Consider the following 22,806-nt stretch of genomic DNA (forward strand, 5'->3'; position numbering starts at 1 on the left):
GACGCCTTTCCTGTCATCACTGCAGCTTCAAATATTAAAATGGAAGGAGAAAAAAAACTTCATTCAAAACATAGCAGCTCGTACACAAGCAGAATTTAACATTTGGGAAGACTTTTAATATTTAACAATTAGAATGTGATCAGTGCATTAAAATGGATAGCTAGCGGCTTCACATCCCCTCGTCCTAGGAATCCCTCGGTCCGCGTTGAGCTTCAGAGATTCGAGACCGGCCCGTTACCAGGGCATGCAGGGGTCGGGACAGTCGCGGATGTACGACTCCAGTTTTCCCTCAGACACCTGCATCAGTGTTGTGTACGTGGTCAGCTGAGGGGGAAAAAGGGGCGAGTTAAGTTGTTAAAGGCTGCGCTTCTGTTTGATGAGTACTAAACGTTCTTATTAAATGACTCGCCTTGTTGAGTATTGGCTTGGTGGACAGCATGTCATACACGGTCATCACCGAGATACTCTGACAAAGAAGCAACCGGATGTTTAATGACGCTACATCAGATTAATAAATACAATAAACAAGCTTTAGTGAAATCTGCAAACGTTCAGTTGTGTACAGGAAGTGGGCGTCGTCGGGCCTCACCTGCTGTGTGGTCTTGTTCATGCACGTCATGGCAGGAGTTCTGCGGTCATCCAGGAAAAAAGGCTCCTTCCAGTGATCGTAGTTTGTCTCCAGGACGTACCACCGGCCCAGCTTCAAGTCCAGCCTGACACACACACACACACAAGCTTTATTTGTCACTTATACAATAGAGGGAAATTTGTTCTGTGACTCATTCCTATACGACTGGTTTGTGGGCTGCAGCAAAAGTCAGGTGACCTGAAAGCAAAGTTCCCAGTTGAGCAAGATGCGTCTCACGAGGAACGCCGAGTCATTGTGACTTCTGTCCTACTAGAACTGAAGAATCAGCACCAAATCACGAACGATTACAACAAAAACAATTTTCAGTCCACTTGAATTCGTTGATCAGATTTTGCGTTTAATCTTCCTGAATCCGTTCGGTGGCTTCGTCTTTAGCGGTAGCAGAGGAGGTGAACGTAGCCGTCACCATTTCAAGGTGGGGAGAGATACTGTATTAAAGCAGAATCAGTTCAAGTGGGGGCTCCACTACTTACTCCAAGATGTCCAGGCTGAGCGTCCTGGACCTGGTGATGATGGCGCCTTGGCCTGTTTGGTTGCCTCCGAGGATAAAGTAGGCCGGCGCCAGCAGCTTGGTCAGAGACAGTCGAGCTTTGGCTTCCTGGTAACTGGTGACAAGGAGACGAGGTTCGTTTGCGGGAGATATTTTCACTCACAAGTGTTCAGTTCTTCCTTTCAGTTCACACCTGTTTGCGTTTTCCAGGACAGAGCGGGTGAGAAAGCTCATCCACATCCCGTCTCTGCTTCCCAGGATCCACTCCAGGATTCCTGCATGCGATCGGTTTTACAGAAGCCTCGGCTATGGAATGCCTGTGGAAATGGCGAGCTAGAAAAGTTCACTCACCGATGTATCCGCCATCTAAGCTGAAGCGCTCATTCATGGTCAGCGTAAACTTGTGCTGGAGGAAAGAAACATGCGTTTAATGTTTCTCCTCCAGGCGTCAACCGATGCTAAATAACGTCCGAAGCCGATTTGATCTCGAGTTAGACTTACCGGCTTGATGCCGGTCAGCATGCCAACATATCCAGCAAAGTTCGTCGACTTGAAGACGGTCTGGTTATCTCTTTTGAACTCCAGATTAACCACTAGAGGCTTCAGCTTCTCACTGATGATCCACGACTTGTTTTTAACATCCCAACTGAAGAAGGACAAACGTGTCTCATGAGAGGTTCTTTACCAAGTGAGTGGTCAGAAATGTCAAGTTTAAAAAGTCATTCTCACCCCAAAAATAACCCAAAATCCAGATTTCTACCATGAATGAGGTGACCTGAGCAAAAAGAAAACCCAAATCATTTAAAATCAGTCCATCAACCGGATCCATGATGATAAACCCACCATTTCGGTCTTCTGCAACAACTGACGTGCACACGGTGAAGACCTCATAGAAGATGTTGAACAAGACAACTTCTCCTGCATTATAAAATAGAGTAGAGGTTATTAAATGTTTAGAAAAAAGAATACACAACAGAGGGAAGAGAATGTGTTTAATGTCCTTACCAAGAGGAACCCCTGAAGTGGCTGCGATGCCTTTGATTTCCTCACCAAAAGGTTTCGGGAGGGTCTCTGCCATCAGAGGCTGCGCGCCATAAAACATAAAGCCTTTAGTGATGATCAAAAAAAAAAAAAATGTTACAGCTAAGAGACAAAATGACACTCACCAGTGTCCTATCAACCAACTCCACCAGTCTCCCACTGGGCACAAACGCATCAGCCAGGTCTACGATGGCCTGAATCATGGCGACTAACTTAAAAGAAAGAGATTGTGAATTTAAAAAAAGTTGAGACTTGTGAGAGACTTGATAGAACTTCTCAGCACTCTCACTTCTGCCTTTTTGTCTGTGATCAGAGCCGTCCATCTCTTGCTGGGGGGCAAGTCAAGGTCCACCGTGTACCATTTGACAGCAGCTCTGAACCTGAGTCACAAAGGAAACGCTGAAGCCCAATGATCGGAACATCCAACATCTCTACGTCTCATTCAGTACGTAAAAAGCGTGGGCGACTTCTGACGTCGGATGTTGCGGTTTACGAGGCGCAATTGAAGGCACCATAATACAGAATGGTTGCAAAACTCGCCAGGGAATTAAAGACTCGCCAGCTCTGAATGTTTCGTTCTTTCACGATTACAGAACTTACGTGGGACCCTTTGGTGGATACATGTTTGACCGACAGTCTTCTGTATACTGTGAACAAAAAGATGAACACAATGCAACACTTAAGAAACACATAAAGTCTTATCTAAAACATTGTGTTAACCAGCAAAACCTCTACGCCATTAAGGCCGCTCACCGGTGGCACAAACTGTGACGACGAGACGGTAAATAAAGCCGCAAAAATAAGCAGACCGCGGACACCCATCTTGAGAAGACTGTAAATAAAAAATCAACACGGAAGCGAGTTCAGTCTCGTGACAGTGACACAATGTTCAGATATCAGAGGGGAAACCGGAAGTTCTAAAAGTAACTTAAAATGACTTTTGTACTAATATAAAGGCGCGTTAATTCAGTCCTTCGTAATAATCAGAGGAAATATTTAATGTTTCGTGGTTAGATAATAATTTGCCATTAAAGCAAAGTCTAGGCCCAGATCCCAAAATAATATAATCCCCCCCTCCACCCAGGGCAGTGGTTGCTTCCATGCGGAAGCGATGATAAATGTTATGACCATCACGTGGCGCACGATTTCAGATTGGATGAGTTATCGATTTAGTAGCACGCCATTAAACGTTGCTATAGGACGTACGTGCAAACAATGTGGTTAACTTTAACTTTATGTCGTCTATCTGCACCCCCACAAACACCACCTAACCAGGTACAGCCACTGAATGGCGGTACTGTACTCTATTTTGAGCTACAATGGCTGTTGTGTTGGCAGACAACAGTTCTTTAATGTCAGTAGGATTTTGAATTGGCATTTACTTGTTTTCACATCTTTGGACACCTTTTCAAAGGCCAAAAGCTTTATCAGAAGAAATGTCCAATAGACAGTTATGAAACAGAGAAGAACAGTAAGCCCTGAAAAAAAAGGAACGCTGAAGAAAGTCACGTCTGGTTTAGCATTTTTTTAAATAATCATGGAAGAGTTCTGGTGTTTTGAAGCCAGTCCCAGTGTCCTTTATCAATTTACATGTTGTTTCAATGGTTCCTCAATTCTCAATAATTGCAATTAACAAAAAGCGGAATCCTTAAAAAAAAAAAAAAAGGAGACATCCCAAAATCCAGGGGTTTAATAAACAGTTGCTCCACAACAAAGTGAGGCGATGGTTATTTCATAAATATAATTAATTAACACAATTAATTCAGAGTGCAGAAAATAAAGACCAACAATACTGATTTGGCCACTTTATTATAAAAACAGAACAAAAAAATGGATGTTAAATGTCAGACTAATTGGCCAAAGCTGGAAAAACAAAAAGCACGCCGGCTAAAAAGGTCTTCTTCACTTGCAGTATCTGTCCGCCTTCATCAAGCTTCTCCTGCAGGAACACAAAACAACAGGTTACAGTGTTTCTCCGTATCGTATCTGACTGGATTGATTTAATTTTTACATAAGAAGTTTAATCATCGCTAATAAAGACACATTCCAATTTTTTTTGCGCCGTTAAATAAAACCATTGCACTTATTTTCAGTTTTAATCCTGCTATAATTCTTTTTATTAACTCCAAACAGAGATCAATGCTACGTGGTGTGGAATTAATCCGTTACATTACTTTCATTTAAATGAACAGCCAATCTCTATCGACCTCAAATTTCACATATTTGTGTATACGGATAGATACATCATTAATTCAACACTAATTTGTGAATACTGCACAGTTTAATTATAAAACCTTTACATATAAACCTCGTTCATTCATTCGGGCACATTTTAGTTAAAGCGACGATAATAAAATGTAAATGACGTTTGTGAAATAATTATCTGCCGAGCTAATTTTCACCTGTCGAGCAAAGCTTCATGGAACTTTCCGTCTGTCCTGGCTCTCTTTAGCGAGGAGGCGTCTCCCTCATTAACCCTCAGCCGGCGATCCTGAAAACTCTGAAACTTCTTCCTGTAAATTCATACGGCAACATTAATGAAATGATTAATCGAGGATGTGCTCCAATCACACACACACATAATTACACCTGGAACTAAACAGAAAGTTAGCAGATCATTGGAGGACTTTATCCTACTCTTCCTTCCGTCAGTCAAACATCCACCGAAAGGTACAACAATCTGCTCTTCTGACCGAAGACGTCTTAACGAGCCAAACAGAAACTTCTCTGATGTTTAGTTTCCCTCTGCTCTGCCTGTGTTTTATGATCCAGAAGCAGCACTCCATCCTGAAAGGCATTCTAGATGCTGAACACTACATCAAGACGCAGGCTCAAGGGCAGCCATTATCAACATGTCAACACGATGAGTCCATTTCCCCAGCATTCATCTAAAACAAATAATAGAGCTGGAGCAAGCAAAAGCCAAAATAAATAAATAAACTGCTTCAGACATATTGCCTGGAATTTAATAGGCTGCAGAAGCGCCGTATATAAAACACTGGCAGCGTCTGATGCTGAAATGTGCTGCTGCTTTGCCTTCTCATCTCATGCAGAGACGGGACCGATGAGGCTCTGGCTTCAAGGCGGGAACTCATCAGGAAGGCCGTCACGGTGTAAAAGTAATGGGAAGGAAATTACACTTTTTTATTAGCCTGAGATAATAAAATCATGCTGCTGCTGTCTTTTATTTAACTCTAAAGTAAACTCAGACAATAATTTAAGATCAGTGAAATGTTCTGATCCAGTGAATCATCTCTCTTCCCCTTGTGGACTCTTTTATTTATATCAGAAATATACTCTCCTGCTGCCTTAATCTGAAGCAACTTTTAATTGGCTCTTTGATTGCACATTAACAAAAAGGTCAACAGAACCAGACAGAGGGGGGGGGGGGGGGGCAGACAGGTAAGGAGGGGGAAACCCATGTCGGTTTCTCTGCATGCAGCTTTCATATTGTTATTGATTGTTCGTTCTGCTGTAATCGGTGGCGGTTACGTACACGTAGCTGACCTCGCAGGACTTCACGTTGCCCCTGTCCTCCTCTGCAATGTCGTCTGTACGCTTGACCTCTCGTTCTGCACTCAATCTAATCTGTTCATCAGTTAAGGAGGGTAAAAAAAAGGGGGTTAATTGTTTTCCATTTATTGTCAGTATTTGGACCACCCTGGAGGAAGGTCACAAGCCGTCCTCCCCCCTTCCATGTAAACAGCCAGAACCCTGCAGAGGTTGCAGACGCTTTAAATAAAATTAACATGCATCCTTGTGGAATAACAATCACCTTCACCATCTCGCCGTCCCCTGCCGTCTTACTCTTGGCCACGATGTCCCCGTCCTCACTGTAGGAGACGAAGCAACCATTTGATGCCATGAGAGCCGTTTTGCCCTGCGGTCGAACAGAAACACAAAGCGAAGGCAGCAGATTAGACAGATTCTGCTGTGGGACCGGTTGTTGTGACAGGAACGAGAGGCTGTAAAAGAGGTTGATGTAAAAGAGGTGTGAGGTTGGGCTGTGCAGGTTGTTTAAAGGTTTAACAAAGCACTGAGGCGAGCTGGAGCGCTGCAGCGATAAGGTAGGGGTGTTCTGCATAATGAACGAGTTGTTCCCGACTGCGTTTCCTCTCAGGGGTTAAACACTAGCTAGGAAATGTGTCCCTTTAAAATAGATGCCAAAAAAATACAAATACATTCACATTATCATTTAAAAAAAATATATTTACCAAAAGGTGTCATTACATTGTCCTTACAGTTTTAATGACATAATTTCCTTTGTACCAAGGGAAGCAGAAACTGGAGAAAATCCACTCACATCCTGGAAGACTGTTTCCCATTGTTCCCTGCTGCCGATGGCGTCCGAGCGGCCCACCACCAAACCTTCCGAGGTGATTCCGAAGAACTTGCCATATCCAGACTTCAAGGCTATCCTGCAATAGCAAAACATGTGTGTGTGTGTGTGTGTGTGGGTGTGGGTGGAGCAGGCTACTTTAAATTCATTGTTACACTAACTGCCGCCAGGGGGAGACATACGTTCTGCACGCCAGGCAATACGAAAATGCCTCGTGTGCTCTTTGAAAATCTTCCAACACAAGAGAGGTTAAATAATTTGACAAAACAATGTGAGATCTGAGCTCCAAAGCTGAGCCGCTAGCTCCAGAAGCCCTTCACAAACAGAGGCTGACAGGGCCAGTGGAATTACAAACTGTATACGAGGCTGTCAAAAGCCCCTCGAAGAAGCGGCGTATTAAATCTGAAGGCTGATAAGTGCATGAAAATATAAAGTGCTGTTTGTCTGTGCGCACTCACCTTGTGTCTGACAGCTTTATTGCGGTAAACTGCTCTGGCGGGTCGGGTCCTTCATCATCTGAGACATAAAAAAACCACAACTGTTTACCTTTTAAAGATTTTATGATTGCCAAAGTTGCTTTTTAAATGGCTTTATATTGATCCATGTGGCGAAATACCTTATTATTTAATTCATCGTATGTTTGTTACAAACACTGGCTTTAAAATAATAATGGAAGGAATGAGCGCTTCTAAAAAAAAAAAAAGGAAGGCACAGCATCGCTATGGCGCCCGGCTGCAGGCGAGGCTGTAAATCGCGGCTCCTTCTTGTTAGCGGTCTGATGGTGAACCACGCAAATATATGAACGTGCTGGCCAAATAAATAACAGTTGGAAATAGATATGGAAATAATTATGTTGCATTTAAATGCTTAATTATTTATATGGTTAGCTGGGCTCCTGCTATGACTGCAACAATAAATCAAGCTTTAGCAGTAAAAAAGGAAACTTTAATGTTATTATATTTTAACTGAAATTACAAGGCAAGTGTAAAATATGATACAAACTGCTGTTTCAAACTGCTGTTCTCTCCGTTCACTGACGGAGAGAACATCAGGGCTTCCTCTGACCAGGCAAAAACATTTGATGCATTTTCTAAAATGTTGAATTCTAGTCTGCACTCCTGCACAGATAACGTCCGTTCTCTTTCATCATCTTACAGATGAGCTCATGAGGAATCTTTGGTGGAAACATTGATATAAAACGTTCATGTGCCAGGTCACGTTTTTTGAAATTATACATTATGTAAATGTGATTTAAAAAGAAATTGCATTGCTGCTCTTCTAACTCGGTCTTCTTCTTACCTTTATGCGGCGCACCGAGTGTGAAGAGCCCACTATCCAGCGCATGGATGTATGCGTTGTTCTGCATCTCTATGGCAACCGTTCCAGTGATTTCCCCAAAGCTTTTGACTGACCACCAACCACCTAGTGGGCAGGAACCCAAAATCAAAGGGCGCTACATTAAGGTCCAGAATCGACTCACAATTTTTGACAGGTTCAATTTGTGTTTAGAAGTCAAATTAAAGAAACACTAAAGGTTCTTATTGTCAATCATCTGTCCTGCTTGCTTTGCCCTTGAGTAGAGATTCTGTTTTCACTGCTAGCAGAGACTAGACTATGTGGGAGGACCACACAAGTTAAATCTACGGTATACGTGGTGAACCAATGATGTACTGATGAGAGAATAAGAGGTACGCGAGCAGCAACACAAACAGAAGGTAAGAATATGTGGCTCCAATAAATGCATGTGTGGGAAATACACGCACCGACAACATCAACCTTTTCTTCATCATCGCCCTCTTTCCTCTTCTTGTCTTTATTTTTCCTCTTTTTCCTGTGAAGACACCATAATATGGAGGTAAAAAACAATTTCATAGTTAATTAGCTTGCTAGATGTTTAATTACACAGACCCACCATGCAAGCATATTTAACCTCTCAGTTAGAGGTTAAATATACGCCATCTGCACGTTAAAGTTGCAGATGGCGAGACTGAGGCTGGGCTGGAACGTTTGAATGGGCTTTGCTTTCTGCTCCCTACATGTTGATCTGCAACATGCAGGGAGCAGATCTGCAAAGATCTGCAAATGTATTGTTGATATCTGCCATTGGATCTGCGTATGAATGGGAATTAAGTCTCAAAAAGAATGAGTGTACATCAGCTGCAGCTGGGAGGAATATCTTATTTTGTTGAAGAAGAGGAATGACGTTAAAGTTATCTGTAAATCCACTCAAATGCAAAATGGACCTGCAATACTCATATTTGTCTTCTGCGCAAGACCGAATGTTTTGGAGAATGTTAATCTTATAACATGTTCGTTTGAGATATAACATATATTGGTGGTGAATTACAAACAGCTAAGTGATATCTGAGCGGCATTTTTCATTATTTAATGTTTAATACTGTCTCAGTCAAAAAACACAAATAGCAATGCTAATCTACGCTATTTATCCTCAACAAGCTTTAGCATAGTTTTATCCGCCAGTAACACAAATGCCAAAATAAGTTCGTGAGATTTGAGTAAAAGAAACGCTTACCCTTTATTAAGACCTTTTAAAACCAGTTTAGTTGTTTTAACGCGAGTATACTCAGACATAGCTTTATCTAATAGTTAGCGCAGATATAAAAATTCGAGTTGCGCTACTTCCTGTTTACTTCCTGACTACGGTAGCAGCAGAGGCTCAGAACAGACGAAAGGCGCATTCGAGATAGAGAGAAGATAGATAGATAGATAGATAGATAGATCGAATCATCATAATAATGTTAATTAAGTCTTTACACACACACTAATCAACAAGTAAGGCAAGCCGGAAGGCTCACATAACTGCACTGATGCTGCCTCATTTAGCAGTGAGGGTCCAATCCGAAACCAATGACAGGAGGCAATGAATCATTTGTGGGGAGACCGTCAAAAGCAAAAATAAATTAGACAATGGCTTGTGTTATCTGCTGACAGCAGTAGAACTCACGTAGAATGAACTCCCCAATTTAACAAGAAGAGTCAAACGAGTCAAAATAACTAGAGGAAAAACATATCTTCACTCATCAAGGAGAGAATTTAATACCCTGGGGGTAGTCCTTGTGCTGTTGTGTGAGGGGTCAAATTATTTCAGAGTAGAGAAGATTATTCTTGTCAGAAAATCTCTCATAAGCTTTGAAGAAGTTCTCCACTGGGGTTCTCAGAAGCCACCAAACAACATTTTACCCTGCCTGAACTAAATCCCACTTGTCATTTGTCAAATGCAAGGATACGCTGACAGTATCCATGTTGCTGAAGGGATTAAACAGCCACAACTTGTAGCCGAGTGGTTAAGCCTCGGTACTTTAAAAGAGCTGAGGGAAGACAGTGCCAAGCAATATGCTGCATGCGCTGTTATAGCCCTGATTCTGAGGGTTATGAGGAAGGCGTTTTCAGCAGATGAGGGCTTTACTATTTCTTGTTGGCATAAATGTGAGCGAGGGTATCTGGTTTGTCCGGCTAGGCTTTGTGCTGCAGACGCTGCTGGGGTTTAAATGATGCTCCTCCACTATGTGCACGCATATCACAGGGTTTGCAGTGGTTTCCGCGGATCAATTTGCACGAGGATTGTTCCCAAAATGTTGTCATGTGGCTGCAGAACCCTTTTTTTTAGAGCGCAAAACAAAGAATGTTTTTGAGCAAATCCGTTACAGCGAGCAACTCCTATTACGAAGCCAGAGGCCTCAGCCCAAAATTGGGGGGGGGGGGGGGGGGGGGGGGTTGCTCTCGCTGACTTTGGAGTGCCTTGCAGTCTTGTTCACAAGTAAGGGGTAAAATGGTGCGTGAAATTGACGGGTGGATTGGTGCAGTGTCAGCAGAAATGTGGGCTGGGAAAGTGGGAGTCGATCTGGAAGGTAAAGTTTTCAATTAAGCCGCTGATCTATGTGCCAGCGGCCCTTTCTCCCCTCCTTGTTTGTAGCAACTCTGGTTTTAATCTTTTTCTTTTGTCTCTTCTGTTTTCTTCCATCTCCAAATAATCTCCCCAACTTCCTCCTGTCCTGCGTTTGTCACATATAATCCTCCAGTGGGGATTTCGGTGACGGGAGGCTGAGTCGCTGACAGTGTGGAGCAGGTGTATCAAGTGGCAGCATGGCGTTTCCTCGCACCGCGGCTGCCCTCACGCTCCGTCAATGTCATCGCTCCTTCACGATGCGCTTCCTCGGCTTTCGTGGCAAGCGTTTGTAAGGACTGCCAAGGTCTATGACGCGGATGAGGGGGAGGAAGATGAAGACGGATCAAGAAGCACGACCGTTTTGTGAAAGAAAAATGATTTGATCGTATATTTTTCAAGTCGAGTCAGATGTTGGACAGGCCTGTATCATTTTCACTCCTTTCACTTAGATTTTAATGGATTCTTAAAAAAAGAAAAGAAAATCACAGTGAAAAATGAAGGAGCAATTAAATCACATTTATTTGAAGTTGTTCAACAATATATTTTTTTAACAGTTTATATAGGCTTGGCTCGACTAGGATTACTCTGTCACATGGTAATTGCAGATTGGAATACTGCAGCTCAGGTTGTTATGGAGCACCAATGAAAGGATGGCTATTCAGACATGAAAGGGGCTTGAATGTAGATTTATCCTCGCATAATTAAATTAAAGGCACAGAAGTCATCTCTTAACAAAAGACACACTTGTAAAAAGATTAAGCCGAGAAGTGAAATCTGACCTATTTATCCCCGGACGGGAAGCGCCTGCCTCGATGGACTTGACTCCAGCATTACTCGACTTCATGGAGCTCTGGTTCCAGAAAATGGCCACAGTCTACGCTCATTTAGAGGTCTTACTGCAATTTCAGTGCAGGCTATGGAAGCCTGGAGTTCAGCGGATGGATAAGCACCTGTGACGTTTCCTTTCAGCACCATGTTAAAGGTAACACTTTCCTCACCACCTTATTTCTCACCTCTTTCTCTGTGTCTTTTAATGCCTCCTCTGAGGAAACGACCCTCCATACCGGATGTTAGTCACCTACTTTAGTCCTTGAGTCACACGAATGGCAAACAGTTTTGCTTTTAACATTGTCTTGATTTACAGCCGACATGTTGGCTGAGGTGATTTAATCAGTTTACACACAAATGGGACAAATGTTCTAATTGCTCTCTGACAAACAAATGTTACAGTTGCAGAAGAAATAAAACAGGTTACAGCCAGCGGATTGCATTCAACATCAGCTTAAAAAAAAAAAACTACACCGGCTTCTATCCCATTCTAAAGTTTCGGAAACCAGTAATTTTGCGAGCCACTGAAAATAAACTTCTTTTGGTAAAATGTCTTGGAATAACATTGCAGGATTGTTGCACGTCTTCACTTTTCTGAGTTCAAAATGACTTGCAAACATTTCTTTCCCCCCTCTGTCCTAGTGCTGCGGTGCTGCGGTTTCTGCTTCGGGTTAGTGCCTGCTGTCTTTTGCTTACGCAGTCTTGTTCTTGCTACAGAACAACTCCAATTTCTCATGCTCATCGTCGAACACAGTCCTTTCAACCCCATCTTCACAGACCTTGAAATTCCCTTTCCATCAAGTTGTGAATGTTAAAAGAGACTAATTTATTAACAACCTGGGTCCCTCTGCAGCAGGGCTGAGAAGGCAGGCTGCAAGAATGACTCATCAGGGCCTGCGGATTTTGTCAAGACCGCTGGGTGGCAGCATACACACACCTGCAGCAGGAACAACCATGTCAAACAGTGTGTGTGAGTGTGTGTATAATCTAAAATTGTATTAATTAAATTTAAGGAAACATTAAAAGACCCATCCAACCATTTATTCTAATTTTTACTTTGCAGGGTCGGGGGTGAACTGAAGCTCACCCTGCTGACTTTTTGGGTGAGAAGCCGATTGCACCAAAGACAGGTTGCATTAAAAAAAACATGCCTTTGGGCATTTTTGCCTGTAATGGATATGTGACAGGAAATGGGAGCAAGAATATGTGACAAAGGTGCCGTGAGCCGGAATCAAACCCACACCAGCTTACATCCTGGCAGCAGAGTCGGCAGCATGGTTAAGACGTCTAAACGTAATTTCCACCCTCCCCGAGTGACATGTTCTTCTTCCTGTATCCTTTCTTTTTTTGCATTATATTCCACTAAAGGTTGTGTAACACTTTGACGCAAGTGTCGTTTCACATTTAAACATGGCACACCCCAAACGCTTTCAGCCAAAGATTGGCTCCTCCTTTAATTTTCCACGTTGCTTACGGTGTCTGTGCAGCATCAAGCAAAAAAAAAAGAAAAAAGCTCTGAGTGTGAGAGAAATGGCTGAATAATTCACACACGTGTATTTTTAAACTCACCCTTACATTTATAATGCAGATTCGTATGACACTGACACGCTGTTAATGTTTTAGTGACTGCACATCTCTGTCGGCTTTCATCTGTGATTCAGGGCCAGTTAGTAAATACATGAGATGCACGCACACACGCACGCACGCACACACACACACACCTACACACCTACACACACACACACACACACACACACGAGTCTTCTCGTTTCCTTCTAAAGCTCCACTAGCACAGATGGCCTCTTGTTTTCCTCTCCTCTTTTTGCTTGATCTGACATCACCTGCTCCAAACTGGCAGCGGACCATCATCGGCTTTGAATCAGCATCGAGAACTGACCAGTGATGGAAAAAGAGATTTCACCATCCAGCATCATTCGTCTTACTTAGACAAACTAGAAGACCGTCCCTCTCTAAAACGGAAGGCTCCTCGCACTGTATGCAGCAACGCAATGCGAGGGAGAGAGAGGCTGGAAATGAAGGAGGTCATGAAGCACCAGCTGGATCTGAGCCAGGTTCAACCCCACAAGCATATGTTAGTCATGGAATCAAGCTGTCTCCTGCAGCTCTCTGCAAGTTGGTTGCCTATATGCAGCAACACACACACATACACACACACACACACGTGTCATGTGACACGATCTCGCACACCAGATTAATGAATAAACTGTTGTCCAGTTTTATCAACAAATGTGGAATATTTCATTCTGTTTGGCGAGAGAAGGAGTGGACTTCATCTACAAGTCTGCCAAAGTTTGGGTCTTCAAAGTTGAAATATTTGCAAAAAAACCCTCATTATCAACACAGATATTGATTTTCGCTGGCCAGTTTTCTACATTTACCGGCCGTAGCTCTCGGGCGGTCCAGGTTGGCGTGAGGTCAGAGTCCAGCTGCTGCAGCATGTGGAGCTACTTGTGTTCGGTGTTCATTTTGGGCACTTATGTTAATCTGAATTGCTAAGCAGGTGAGCTGAGCTGGTTCAGCGGTTGCAGCTTGTGTGCTTCACGTTTGCGACAGGCGATGCAAATGACCTGGAGGGGTAGTAAATGGGCTACCTTGGCAAGCCTTGCTGGACTTGGCTCAAACGAATCATTCCTCTTTGTGACTCGACTCAAACCAGCATTTATTTCTTTCCGATTCTAGCCTGTCTGGCAACCTTTGAATAGCAAGTAAGGTTTAGAGAAAGTGTGTTCCCTGGTCTCGTATCTCATCACGCACAACATAAATAAAGTAAATGTCCGTCTGTTCCATTTGAATACAAAGGCTTCAGCAACAAGTCCTTTACTTCCCGCCTCATTCTAATCCCATAGATATCATGCTAGGATTATACACAAAAGGCCCTGATTTGCATGTCTGGATTAGTAAAGCAGTGTAATGGAGACTTGCTGAAAGCTGCCATCGCTACGGCGCTCTCTTTTAGCTACCATTACTCTGCCTGCGGAAATGTGTTCTGTTCTTTTTTTTTTTCTAGTTCAAGAAGTGAGGATTTGTTGCTTTTCTTCTGAACTATATGAATGGTTTTAACCCTTTATTGCCAAACATATCATATTTGATACACGTGGCCTCTCAGGATTTTGAGAGCCCCCCCCCCCCCCTAAAAGCCAACACATGCATCTGCATTTTCCATGAAAATGGATGTTGCAAAAGTTGCATAAATTAGAGAATTTATATAAAAATGTATGTTGTTTCTTTTTTTGACAAATTTGTCAGGAGGTCCTGATGATTACTTCAAGGGGTGCCCCCCCCCATCCCATTCATCAGATATGCTCACTCTATCCTTGCCCCCCCCCCCCCCCCCCCCCCCCCCCGGCAGCAACACCTTAGGTTACTTTTATTTTGAAACTTTCAGCGGAAGTTCTATCATTGTGATTGTGACTTCCGCTATTTAACGCCGGGCATTAGTGACGTCAGAAGTGTGTCTTGCACCGGACCGCACGGCCAGGTTTGGCATTTTCTAGCGTCGAAAGCGCTTAAAATGAGATAAGAGGAGTTAAAGAAGACCAAACGGATCCGGAGGCTTTGAAAAGGTAAAATGAATTTCCCGATTTATGACATTTTAACCGATTCACGCGCAATATAGTGTGCTAACGGTAGCTAGGCGCAGCTAGCTCGAGCAGCTTTTGTATTTGTTTTGGTCTCACGCCGATCCTAAATACCGCTCGTTTTCTGTGAGTGTCCCTTTGTTTCATGTCACATAAAAAAGACCGATGTGAGAAAGTAATAAGGCCAAAAAAAAAAAAGGAACTCCTGTTCGCCAAATGACGATGAATTAATTTGTTCTGAGCCGCGAGAGAAATTAGACACCCTCAGGCGAGCTCTCTTGTTGAGCTGCACCCAGGTGTGGTTGGGGGGGGTAATGAAATGCAGTTTAGCATCTAACCGGAAGTGCAATTACGAGACAAATATTCAGGTTAAAAAGATTTTACACTTGTTACGTACACAGATTTGGTGTTGGGAAGATTCTACAATAATAATATACGGTGTCTTAATCCTCCTCCTCTGTTCAGAGATGGTTTCTCCAGAAATGGCTTCTTTAACTCCTCTTTAAGTGTGCGTGCGTGTGTGTGTGTGTGTGCGTGTGCGTGCGCGTGCGTGGCGCAAATGGCACAAACAACTTTCAGGTGACTTCAACCTTCCTCGGCTGGAGGCCCAGAACTCTTTTTGTTGTTGTTTTTGTCATTAGATGTTATTCTGTCTCTCTCACAGTCCTCAAAAATGCCGAGTCGACCTCTGACCCTGAAGGACAGCGATGGCAGGCGGCGGCACGTGGGTGTGGAGGAAATGAACACAGTCATTTACAAACACATTGACCATATTCCAAAATCATCAGTAAACATTTTTTCAGGTTAAAGAAGAAAGAGTTCAGTCTGGAGGAGATTTATACGAACAAGAACTACAATTCCCCCTCAACCAACAGGTAATGGTAACCTTTAAAATGAATAATGCAAATCTCGCTGAATCTCCAGTCTTCTACCATGTTTTGTTTTTCACCCCACAGGAGTCTTGAAACAATATTTGAGGAGCCACGGGAGAAGAATGGAGCGCTAGTCCTGATTGGACAGCAGAAAAGACGGAGGGTTCTCCTTTTTCCTGACTTCACTCAGCCCCGGAAAAGGAAGAGACTGCAAGGTGGGTTGGGAAATGTATTGAGAGCATGACAAAGCGACGGTAGTCTCCTTATTTATGTCCCTCCTTTGTGTTATTTTGTATTTTATTTCTAACTACGCAGTTGTATTCATTATTACTACATAGAGGTAGCACTTCTCTTTTCATCATCTTGTTCTTCACACTTCTTTTTTCAAAATGTTTGTCGACTTCAGGGGCGGGACTTCCTGTTACCATGGTCCCCAGGAAGCGGAAAGCATCTCTCCGTCAGTGCAATGGCAGCGTCCCTCATGGGGACGAGTCAGACGTGGATGTGATGCTGGTGGAGCGACTCGGTGCTCTCGAAGACTTTCTGATACAACGAGGCTTGGATGTGTGATCTGTGACATCACATCCTGTCAGCAAACCAAAGGCCAAATGAACACATGGTTTTTTTTTGCAGTGTATTTGCTGTTTTATTTTTTACAGTGTTAGATGTGAAACGTGAACCAGATGGATAGAAATATAAATGTACATTTTCTTCGTATTGCTGATCTGATCTGCTCGGAAGAAAAGCCCATAACGGGCGGCTTATATTTTCAAGAAGTTTGTTAACATCAATACTCTATTGTAGTACTCTATTAGTACTGGGGCAGTACTGAATGAGTACTACGGCGGTATTGTGTGAGTACTGGAGATCTAAAATATTTGGACCTTTTTAAAATGTAATATATTTCGGCTGGCAAAATGTCTATATTTGGATCAATACAATTTGTGTCTGCAGTTAGGTTTGTTGTTGATTATTTGTGGACATGAGATTAAAGTATGTATATTTACATTCAGATTGTCTGTGATATCATCATTGGTGTTGAGAATTTGTTAATGACTGGTTATCAGCTGGTCGAGTTTATGCTGGCCTCACAGCCAGATGGTACTGGGTTCAAATCGCGTCTGCGTCGGGGTTCTCCTGTTTCCGCCCACCTCCAAAAACATGCAATTTAGGGGAATCGATTACTCCGAATTGTCCTTAGTGTATGAGTGCGTGCGTCGGCGTGTGCACGGGGGTGGGGGAACAGTTGGTAGCAATGTTGAAAAGTTCAAAATGCCCCGGCTTCAAATCCCACTACGGGAATGGGATAGGGAGGGGGTAGCAGGGTGGGCCCAGGGCCGCCTGGGCGGGGTGAAGTGGACCGGTCCAGTTCACCCCGCCCAGGCAAGGCCCCAGGCCTACCCTGCTACCCCCACCCTACCCCACTCCCACAGCGGGACTCGAACCCGGGGCCTCCGACACGGTGGTTGGTAGCAATACCAACCACCCCACAGTGCGGGGTAGGAAACTCGAGGCATTAACAAAGTCATACTTGTCGGATGATGAGGTGCTATTTCAGACCACAGCGTGTTGCACTGGAGCTGTGCTTTTTCCTTATGTGACATTGTACTGCATTCCCGGTGGTGCAGTGGGTAGCACACTTGACTCCCAGCCAGGAGGTCCTGGGTTCGAAACCGAGGGGCGCAGCATGTAGTTTTTTTTTTTTTACAAGAATTTGAGGTTTGTTGTTTGGTCCTCGGCAGCTGTGTTGGATCAGTCGTTCTTCGCCTCTGCGCTTTGTGATGATGCTGGAGAGACACTGATTTTGGGTGTGAGAGTTATTATTGCGTGTGGATTTTGGTTCATGGGTTAATGTGGCTTCCAGTGTGTGTCTCTAGTTCAGCTTTTCCCAACCGGTGTGCCGCGAGAGATCGTCAGGTGTGCCGTGAGAAATATATATATATTTTTTATAATATCACGTAATTAACATTGTCGGGTGTCCGCGCTGTAAGAAAGTGTGTGTGCCGCCCGTAGATCGCTCTTCAGACTTTGAAGTGAACGACAAGAGCTGGTTTCCGTCATTGTGAGCCAAAAAAAAAGTCTGTTAAAGTCTAACGTGATTGGTCGAGATGTGTGTGTGGGCGTGTGCGTGTCCACAACGAGCAGGGGGTGGGGGGTGTTTACGCACACGCAGCACAGCGAGCGGACGAAACGAAAGGGAGGCAGGGAGAGAGAGAACTTTAGACCAGAGACAAACGACGCGCTAGAAAGGGTGAGGAAAAAAACGAGCGATAGAAAACGTAGAAATCTGGACACATTTTAATGCGGTTGACACAAAGGCAAAATAAAATAAAGTAAGATCGTATCTTGAGGAGCCGCTTATCCAAAGAAGTGCAGACCCACTGAGCTGGTGGGAGTCCAGGTGTTCAGTCTACCCACGTTTCACACAGGGAGATTGAGACTGTATCGTGGCAACATCTGTCCCCTCAGAGAGAATCTTCTCCAGGACAGGACAGATGATAACAGAAAGGAGAAACAGGATCAGCCCCTCCAAGCTGAGCCACTTGGTTTTCTTTGATGCCAATCTTCGGTAAAACAGTAGAACTGTTACCTGATGCTGCTTTATCTTTTGCACTTTTTAATTTATGTTTTCTTGTTGTGTTGTTTGAGATTTAAATGCAGAGATTTGACCTTGTTCTCTGTGAGATGTGTTTGGTTTGGTTTTGTATTTTATATTATATAATATGTTTATTGTAGCTAGCAGTGCAAAGAGGATTTAAATAAAGACATTTAATAAACATTTGATATATTGCATGTTTTTACATTAGTAGCTAATTTTACACTGCACATGATTTGGTATTAAATTAATTTTGTCAACAACAAAAAAATCTGAGGAGCCACTTGGGAGCCAAAAGAACCGGCTCTCTTAAAAGAGCTGGAATTCCCATCACTACACTGAACTGAAACAAGATGGTGGTTTAAAGCTAAACTTTGCTGATCTTCCTTTGGACAGTTTCTGGTTACCTGTTGCCAAGGAGTTCCCCGTTCTAGCCAACAAAGCTATTCTGACATTGCTCCCATTTTCAACCACATATCTGTGTGAGCTGAGCTTCTCAAGCTCGACGGCGATAAAAACTACAAGCAGAGAGAGACTGAGAGCTGATGAGGAAGAGCTTCGTGTGTGTCTTCATTTTGTGTTCATCGAAACAGCCCCAGGTTTCCCACTAAGTATAAATACATAAAAAAAACTATATTATTAATTATATGTATTATAATAAAGGTCATCTAATCTAATATGTACTGTTAGAGTGTAATTTTGTGTCATTTTGGTTGGGGGTGTGCCGCAGGATTTTGTAAATGTAAAAAATGTGCCGCGGCTCAAAAAAGGTTGGGAAACACTGTTTTAGACAAATCAATGGAAGCCGTCTGGCTTTCAAACGTACACGGTCATGAATATTCTCATCAGGTGCGGAACAGTTGCCTGTCAGGAGGACCTCACTCAGAGGACACTCAGGGGGGGCCACAGAGGGGCCAATCAAGCCTCAGCAACAAGGGTCACTGATGATTATGATGCAGGGCATATTTTCATTAGCCTCCGCTGAGAGGAGACAGCGTGACACGGGCCACAGGTTTTTGCACTTCTGCAACTTCTGGTTGAAAGGGAGGACTTTACGAAGCAGAGGAGGACAGTAAAAACGAAGCCGGCAGCAAAGCAAGCGCCATCTTTTGGACAAAGTCATGGCAGAAATCCTAAAGCTTTGCGTGCGGCTTCAAATAAGGTGACTCCCGCCATAAGTCGGAGGCAGTTTCAGATTCAACTTTAATCTCTTGTTGATTGTTAAATTCAATCATGCACGGCTCAAAGGGCAGAGAGAAACTTCCTACCTCTCTCTAAACGTGTTTCAGTAAATCAATTTGGTGTTTTTCTCCACTTCTCCTTCCCGTTAGCGAGCGCCAAATGGGTCATTTATCATGTGTGAATGAATTAACCACCAGGCTCCAGATGTCCTCGGCCTTCTTGTGTATTCCGCCTCCGTGGAATCCGGCACAGTCCTGCCTCCCTCCTCCCATCCTCTCAGTATGCTGATGGCGATGCTCCGATTGGCAAGGCATTAGACGGACTCAGATGAGAGACGAGAGAGGGAAGAAAGAAGAAGGAGGGAACGGCGACGGCGAGAGTAAGTAAAGAGGACAGAGATAAAGTAGAAACGTGTTTGTAGTGGCGCATCAGAGAGAGAGAGAGAGAGATGGCTCAGGACGGAAAGGACTAAGAAGTGTGTAATAAGAGAGGAAAAGAAAGTTTAGCATAAGTCAGTGAAGCCCCTCCCCTCCCACCACATGCTGCATCAACAGAAAGCCAAACTGTACCCGCCTGAAAATGTGCTCAATGTGGAAATGGAAAGTCAAACAGTCCGATGCCGGGTCAGGTCAAAGATAACAGTGGCTCCGAACGCTCCTCAACCCAACAGGAAGATCAGAATTCCAGCCAGTGTCCTTCTCTTTGGTCTAATTAAATGAAAAGCTTTGTGGCTGTTGATGCTTGTTTATTATCGCTTACAGTCATTTAAAAAGAACCCAGACGTTAAAGCCGTATCGATCGATCTGAGGCCGGCAGGTGACAGAAACAGAAACAAAAACAGAAACACATCTTTCCTTCTAATAGTCATCATCCTCAGTCTGAGCCAGATCCCAAAGCTTCCCTGCAGGGGCTCTGTCCTGCGGGTGGGGGGGATCTGGATGTCTCCTGGCCGAATTGGGAATGTAATCCCCTCCAGCATATTACAGACGTGCCTGGAATACCTCCGTGTCCTCATCAGATGTCTGCAGCCGTCCTGTTCAGCGCTCCCTGAACGTAACCACTTCAATCCCACGATCTGTTTCTGAGCTGCTCTTGAAACAGCTCAAAAAAATAAAACATTTGCGAACCGTCCAAGTGAACTGAGGCTTTTGTCTGACCGAGAGTGCTATTTAAAAAAACAGCACAAACTTGGATCCTTGGACTATTTTATTTTTTAAAAACTGAGCTAAACACAGGTTGAGCCAAACAACTTCCTCCCACACATGGCCACACAAACACACTTCTGCAGAGAGAGAGAGAGAAAGAACGAGAGAGAGAGGGAACCATCGGGGAATAAGACGAACCCAACAAGCACGTCATTTCAAGTGTTCTCTGGAGAGCCAATCAGCCGCCAGCGTTGTTGAGAGATGCAAGATAATTGATGATCGCTCGCAGGTTTGCCGTTTAATGCAACCGTACCAAGACGCTGACAGCCAATGACAAGCCATCTCCCTGCAGAGAAAGGCCTTTCTGTATTTCTGTCAACACAACAAAACCCTTTTTTTGGTTTTCTATCCTATTGGCTGGAAATAACAAGCAAACCCTGTCTGATTTGTGCTCTGGAAAAGAGAACGCCGACAGCGGAACAGTGAGCTGGCTGAGCGACCATGACGCCATTCCTTTAGCGAGGTGTGAGCGCCATTAGGGAAGAGGTGGAAAAATTCAATTGCACTGATGATCTGGCAGGTGGAAATCACCCGACAGACGGCGTGCTAACACATTTTAAACACTTTGATTGGGTGAAAGCCTCTCAGGACTTTTGCTGAAGAGGAAGCTGACATGGAGGGGAAACAGCATGGAATCTTTTTTGAGTGCTGCAGAGGGGAAAGCGATAAGGTTACTCTGCTTGTGTGCAGCGTTTCATGACATGAGTGATGAAATAATAATCCTCCAGCCGTACAGAAATACTGAAATAGTAAATAATCTTGCAAAGGTCAACAGGCTGCAAACTTTATTCCCACTAAAGTGGAATTTTGTGTATTTTCTCGGTTAAGGGCTGCCATTACTATTATTGGTGGGGAAATCTGTTTAAGGTACGATGCATGATCCAGTTTGACTGAAAGATCAATTACTTTTTTATCTAATGCTCCCAAGGCAGAGGTTTAAAACGTTTTATTTGTCTAGCGTTTTGTGTTGTTTCAGGTTAAATAAAAGATTGTTCATCAGGTGTTTAAGTTCTGTTTCATTGCTTAGAAAGACACGAGGTGAGCTTTAGTGGTGCTGAAAGGCAGCGCAGATCATCGTGCTCACACGGCTGTCTGTCAGAACAGGAACAGACATCTCCACGCGGGCCATAAATTAAAACCAGACATGCAGGCAGCGGATGGCATTTACCATGCGATCTAAACAAATGGGCCACAGCGCTCCGTAATGACTCCCAGCATGGCGCAATGATTGATGGACGAGATGAGAGATGGGAAATGACTAATCTCCTTTCTCTCTCTGGCACAAAGTCGGTGCTCGTAAGAAATGGCGAGATCGCCGGCTCGTCACGCCAAAGATGGAGCGTTAATTAATGGCATGCTGGGAACGTGGAGAAGCAAAACTTTCCGTATAGATGCAAAGTGAATGTTTTTTCTTGTAATTAGGACTGAACTTGAACAAAGGTCTAGGTCTCTGTTTAGCTTGCCTGACCCCCCCCCCCCCCACCCCATATGGCTTCGTGAGAATATTAAAGAACATGAGATAAAAATCTTGAGCAGAAGCTTGTCTCCCAGCTCCTTGTCTTCGTTTGAGTGTGCAGGTTGAGTGACGGGACCCCTGATGCTTCGTGATGATGACAGGCTCAGGACCCGCCGTATCTCCCAGCGGATCGCTATCACAGAACGCTGCCGTGAAAAATGTCCGCTCAGATGCCTAACAGGGTGAAACTTATTTCCACAGTTGTTGATTTTGTAAATGAAAGCAGTGGAATATATCGAAATGACAGAGTCAGATACAGCTAATAGCAAATTCAGAACGGAGACAGGCGCCTCTTTACAGGTGAGATGTGTTATTTCATTAAATTCCAGGACCCGGCTTCATATAAAAAAAACCCACACTATTAAACGTCGACTGTAATAGGCGTCCAAACTAATATGGCTGCACCCACAAGTGGTTTTCCTCATCCATTTTCCATTTATACCTCCATTTACCAAGCAACCAATCTCATTTGCATTGTAATGATTGTACTATATCCATGCAAAATAGCTTTTCTTTAAATGGTTTAATAGACCCTAAATATATTCATGAGATTCCCAGGAAACCAGTGCAGACATATCAGAG

General features: G+C 43.7%; 3 protein-coding genes across 6 annotated transcripts; 1 reads left to right on the forward strand and 2 right to left on the reverse strand.

The window, feature by feature from the left end:
* Window positions 1-100: 100 nt before the first annotated feature.
* asah1b (N-acylsphingosine amidohydrolase (acid ceramidase) 1b) lies at window positions 101-3,025 on the reverse strand. The gene is made up of 14 exons (XM_068751076.1): window positions 2,934-3,025; window positions 2,781-2,827; window positions 2,470-2,560; window positions 2,306-2,392; window positions 2,145-2,223; window positions 1,983-2,057; window positions 1,869-1,914; window positions 1,641-1,785; window positions 1,491-1,545; window positions 1,333-1,414; window positions 1,123-1,254; window positions 590-713; window positions 410-466; window positions 101-324 (listed from the first exon to the last, which is right to left on the reverse strand). Exons 1-14 carry the CDS (start codon window positions 3,000-3,002, stop codon window positions 235-237), a joined length of 1,179 nt encoding a protein of 392 aa, XP_068607177.1. The 5' UTR covers window positions 3,003-3,025; the 3' UTR covers window positions 101-234.
* A 953-nt stretch (window positions 3,026-3,978) lies between these two features.
* frg1 (FSHD region gene 1) lies at window positions 3,979-9,137 on the reverse strand. 2 transcript variants are annotated; one of them, XM_068751207.1, is made up of 9 exons: window positions 9,053-9,137; window positions 8,283-8,350; window positions 7,819-7,941; window positions 6,978-7,035; window positions 6,484-6,598; window positions 5,956-6,060; window positions 5,677-5,768; window positions 4,583-4,693; window positions 3,979-4,119 (listed from the first exon to the last, which is right to left on the reverse strand). In XM_068751207.1, the coding sequence occupies exons 1-9, from the start codon at window positions 9,109-9,111 to the stop codon at window positions 4,083-4,085; spliced, it is 768 nt and encodes a 255-aa protein (XP_068607308.1). In that variant the 5' UTR covers window positions 9,112-9,137; the 3' UTR covers window positions 3,979-4,082. The 2 variants fall into 2 exon arrangements, 1 of the variants encoding a protein (XP_068607308.1); XR_011105906.1 differs by having other exon boundaries at window positions 3,981-4,119; window positions 5,677-5,763.
* Window positions 9,138-14,712: 5,575 nt separating this feature from the next.
* LOC137907042 (proline-rich protein 14-like) lies at window positions 14,713-16,739 on the forward strand. Of its 3 annotated transcripts, none has more exons than XR_011105913.1 (5): window positions 14,713-14,838; window positions 15,518-15,581; window positions 15,657-15,728; window positions 15,810-15,940; window positions 16,132-16,739. XR_011105913.1 is itself a non-coding variant. In XM_068751348.1 (5 exons), the coding sequence occupies exons 2-5, from the start codon at window positions 15,561-15,563 to the stop codon at window positions 16,293-16,295; spliced, it is 381 nt and encodes a 126-aa protein (XP_068607449.1). In that variant the 5' UTR covers window positions 14,713-14,838; window positions 15,518-15,560; the 3' UTR covers window positions 16,296-16,739. The 3 variants fall into 3 exon arrangements, 2 of the variants coding, with proteins under 2 accessions (XP_068607449.1, XP_068607448.1); XM_068751348.1 differs by having other exon boundaries at window positions 15,664-15,728; XM_068751347.1 differs by having other exon boundaries at window positions 15,518-15,577.
* Window positions 16,740-22,806: the final 6,067 nt, after the last annotated feature.

The sequence above is a fragment of the Brachionichthys hirsutus genome, chromosome 17, assembly GCF_040956055.1.
Source record: "Brachionichthys hirsutus isolate HB-005 chromosome 17, CSIRO-AGI_Bhir_v1, whole genome shotgun sequence".
NCBI lineage: Eukaryota > Metazoa > Chordata > Actinopteri > Lophiiformes > Brachionichthyidae > Brachionichthys > Brachionichthys hirsutus.